This window comes from Gavialis gangeticus, unplaced genomic scaffold (assembly GCF_001723915.1).
Source record: "Gavialis gangeticus isolate Ggan-Ray unplaced genomic scaffold, GavGan_comp1, whole genome shotgun sequence".
Lineage (NCBI taxonomy): Eukaryota > Metazoa > Chordata > Crocodylia > Gavialidae > Gavialis > Gavialis gangeticus.
In genome coordinates, this window is record NW_017729004.1 from 8,896,172 (window position 1) to 8,900,558 (window position 4,387).

The window sequence follows — 4,387 nt, forward strand, 5'->3', positions numbered from 1 at the left end:
GTGCCAGAATAATTTTCTAGAACAGCTTGCCTAGGATCGAGGTAAGACTAACTGGCCTATAGTTTCCCGGGTCCTCCTTCCTCCCTTTTTTGAAGATGGGAACCACGTTGGCCCTCTTGCAGTCCTCCGGTACCTCTCCAGAGCACCACGAGTACTCGTAAAGCCGTGCCAGGGGACTTGCAATGACCTCAGCCAGCAGCAGGTGGGCCAGAAGTCCTGCTCTGATGCAAACTTTGTACTATATACAATGGGCTAGAGCCTACAAAGTACCATTTCCCCCACCTTCTCCCCCACCACGAGGGATTTTCTCCCCCTGAAAAGTGTCATCCCACTGACTTCCACTGAGTTCTTATAAAGATGAAAATAGGCTTCCCTTCTATGTGTCGAGTGCAATACTTAAGGTTCACAGTGTGTAATGTCCCATCCGCACTGATGCCAATGCTCCTATTAACTTCAGCTGGGCCAAGATTTTCCTCCAAGTCTTCTTATATAGAGAGAAGTTAAGTCAAATCTCGAATGGCTGGGGAGCAATAGGAATACAGTAGCTGCTTGGCTAGGGAAAAAAATGGTCCCAGATTTTGGGAGCAGTGGACCTAGATTTGGGTCGAAGATGGTAGAATAGCGGAAAGGTCACATGGAGGGAGTATCCCTTATTGCTCTACACCAGTGTAATTATGATTTGAAATGTTGTCACAGGAGCAAAAGGGTTTGGGTGTGGTCATATGGCATCCTATGGACTTCAGGTTCAGGTCTCGGTGATTTAGAGGGAACCAATATGCCAGAGCTGTGGGTTTGACCTGCCAGCTCTCAGGTATTTGCAGGGGACCCCTGGGATGGAGATGCCCCTTGCGGTCTGTTTTACTGATGAGTAGTTACCTCTGCCATCCCTTCCAGAGTCAATGCAAATCCCCATATTGACTCCAGGAGGTGATGGATCAGACCCAGAACCATCCTCGAAATTTGGATAGATCGTATAGATCAGATCTTCTGTATACACAGATTTTAGAGAGGCAAACAAGCAACTATCATTATCACATTGGATTATGAGGACCAGTTATACCCACTTGTAACTTGTATCCCTCTGGAGGTAGCTAGGACTTCAGAGATTTCTAAACCACATTTTTACTGATTTCATACTCACTGACCTATTTTTCCCCTTGTGCCTGTAAGTCTTGGTACTAGTGAGCAACTGGTAGCAAAAGGGCTCTTCTTATCTAACTCTCAGCCTGCAGGCATACCTAAGGAATTAAATGGGATGCTGAATTTCATCTAAAAACCAAATCCTTAAAAGACACAGAATATCCAGAAGACTTGAAATAAATGCAATGTCCAGCACCAGGTGAGGGAGCTGATCATAAGGGAAGTTCCAGTTGTAATAATCCTCTCCCTCTCATCAGAAGTTTGTGGCTATGAGACTTGATGCTGAAAATAGCCTCAGATGGAAAATAGCCTCATCTGTGCCAAATGATAGGTATCCGTTTGGTTGCCACTGTGGTTAAATGCCAACATTTTTAAGGAGAGGCAGCTGCACTCCGAACAACTTTAATGCAGTGACAGCCCCTGAGCCACAAACATCTGGCTGGAAAAGCCCTGAAAGCAGCACCCCCATTATAGAGAGTTGTCTCACTACCTTGTCCCAGTACAGAACTCAACATTTCCCTAACTCCTTGAAAACACAAAAACACAAAAAGTTTTCACTGCACAAAAGCACAAAAAGTTTTCACGTCGGTACAGGGAGATATTCTGGTCTCTGCCTACTGCAACGTGTATAGTTTTGAACACAGGGCTCCCTTTGACACATCTCTTTCGTCCCCCTTCTCTGTCTCTCTTCTCTGTGAGCGGACGTCTGCTAACGACATGCTTATTTTGCATCCGTCATCATCAGACTAGATGGACAGTTAACGAAGCACCTTCACAGGGTTGTGAGCATGCAATAAAAAATATATCCATATATGCACATCGCATAGCATCACAAGAACAAGACATGCAGAGCATAACCCTTAAGGGAGTCCGCTACCCAGCTGCCAAAAAAGTGTTACAGGTATCAGCTACCTAAATCCTTGAGGCAGTTTTGATCATCTCAGCCTTACCTTAGACCCAAGCACAAACCTGATGCAGTCCATCAACAATGTGCCGTTATATTTCAGAAGGGAAAGGGCTTTCCTCTTTCATCTGTCTCATAGAAGGAGCAACCCTTAACTTTCGGTAGTACTGGGGTCAAGTATCCTGGTACGGGACAGCATTGTGACCCTTAAGCAGTGAAGTCAAGGCAAAGGGTCTTATGGACACCAGTGGCATTGGATGGAGCCCTGAGTACAAGTTGTTGAATTAGGAGCAGCAACTTTCACCAGCATTACAGACAAGTCCCCCACCCTCTGCTTGCCCTTGGCAGTAGGTGGCAGGTTTATTCCTGCTGGAAAGAGGGAGGGGAAGGAAAGTTTTGCCACTTACCGCGTTGAGTCCAAGGGAGTTGTTCGGGAGAGACGAGGTGACTCCAGAAAGAATCGCTGTGGCTACCACAGCCCCCAGGCACTGCGCAATAATGTACATGAGCGCCTTAAAGAGGCTGATCTGGCAGCTCAGGAGAAGGCCCAGGGTCACCGCTGGGTTCAGGTGGGCACCGCTGATGTGGCCCACGCTTTGTGCCATGGTGGCAATGGCTAGCCCAAACGCCAGCGAGACCTTCACATTGTCTTGAGTGGCGGTGACTGTCGTATTGGAGCCTAGGGGGAAATTGAAGCCCAGCGCCGAGCCGATGCTGATGAAAATAAAGAGGCTCATGGCAAAAAACTCAGCCACCACTGCCCTCCAGAAGGCTTTCTTTTTGAATTCGCTAGCCATCGTTTCACTCTCTCTCTCTCTCTCTCTCTCTCTCTTCCCCTGCCTGATATTTTCCCTTTGAGGTCTGAGGAGCAATCTGGAGAAAAAACAGTGTTCTTGCTTTATTTATAGGGCTTTGGGTGGTCTGTAGGAGGAAAGGGGTGTTGCACAAAGGGAGGAAAGAACGTCTACATAGATGCTGACTGCTAGATTGATGTAAGACACTGCACGCATGCCAAAGTTTTTTCTTCCCCTTTTTTTTTTCCCCTGCCTTCCCCTCCCTTCACAGGCTTCGATCTCTGCTGCTGTTTTTGAGAGGCTTTTTAAAACTCCTTATAAAAGAGCGCTTAGGAATTTTATCCTAACTCATTTGCCCTCCCTACAGTCAGTCAGCAGGCAAGTCGGACGGACGGGTGGTGCAGGAGATCTCTCTCTCTCTCTCCCGGGACTAAACTAAAAGGAAAAACCCTGGTATCTGTGCAAGCCTGTGTATTATTCTGCCTCCACTTTAGCAGAGGCTGGTGACATCTCAAGTAGTAAATACAACTGACAGCTAAAAGTACACTCAGGAGACTCAAAATATCACATTGTGTTTCATTTGAATCCAGGTAGGCAGTGCTCTCTGCCAGCTCTGTACGGACTCTATGATTACTTTCTGATGCCAAAGTCTGCCTTTCTTTCTATCGGTCTGTCTGTCAGCTAGCTAGCCATCTATTTAGAAAAGTTTTAAAAAGCCAGAAGTCTAATCTACCGTGATGAATGCTTTCATGCCAAACCCTTTGTGGGGCCACGTGCCATTTTTGTTTTTAATATTTGTATAACGTTATGACAAAGGCAAACAAACAGTCTGTCGGTCGGTCTGTTGCTTTACAGACGTGTCTTCGTTAACGCTCGTCCAGACAGGTTTTGACCTCCGTAACCCGGTGAGATTCTGGACTCGATCCATCAAGGCAATTTAAAGTTTTTACAGACATGCAGCAGGACGAGCAGAAATAACTCTCTTCATGCGCTCCGCCGTCAACCAAATGACTCTGATTTTTCCCGGCACAGCTAGAAGCTCCGCGCGCGTCGTTTTGTGCATGTCACCGATGCGAATACACTCGAGGGGGATTTTATATAAGCTGTTGCAGGCCGTCTGTACTCACTGCACCCATGCACCGAGCCCCCATGAAACCTCTTTGTAACTTCACGAGGTGGCTGTGAAACCAACTATTTCTTTTTCATGGCTGTCATTCGGTGTCCTTTTTTACACCCGGCAAGAGCGTCGGGGCTTCCCCTGCCTCCTCCCTTGACTCTCCAGGTAGCTGTAAGCAAGCCCCGTGGGGGGTTTCTAGCCCAAATCCTACAATGAAAGTATAATACATACTTTTTTGTTAACTGTCCTCGTCCAGGGTCAGCTGTCCTTGCTGTCACCAGGGAGACTGGCTTCTGCTGCTGTGGGTATACACCACTGGCCAGGGAAAGGAAATGGCATGCTTGGTTTTGCATGTATAGTGTGAAAACATCTTTAAGTGCAAAGGGTCTCGGAGCCTCGGCTCTTATCACATTAAGACCTACGTAAACCTAC

The 4,387-nt window shown here is 47.0% G+C and overlaps 1 protein-coding gene across 1 annotated transcript in view; it reads right to left on the bottom strand.

The window, feature by feature from the left end:
• Positions 1 to 3,209, bottom strand: part of AQP1 (aquaporin 1 (Colton blood group)) — a 30,393-nt gene extending 27,184 nt beyond the window's left edge. The window contains exon 1 of the mRNA XM_019508077.1: positions 2,452 to 3,209. Coding sequence (XP_019363622.1) covers positions 2,452 to 2,841 — 390 coding nt within the window. The 5' untranslated portion in view covers positions 2,842 to 3,209. The remainder of the gene's footprint in view (positions 1 to 2,451) is intronic.
• Between the last annotated feature and the right edge of the window lie 1,178 nt (positions 3,210 to 4,387).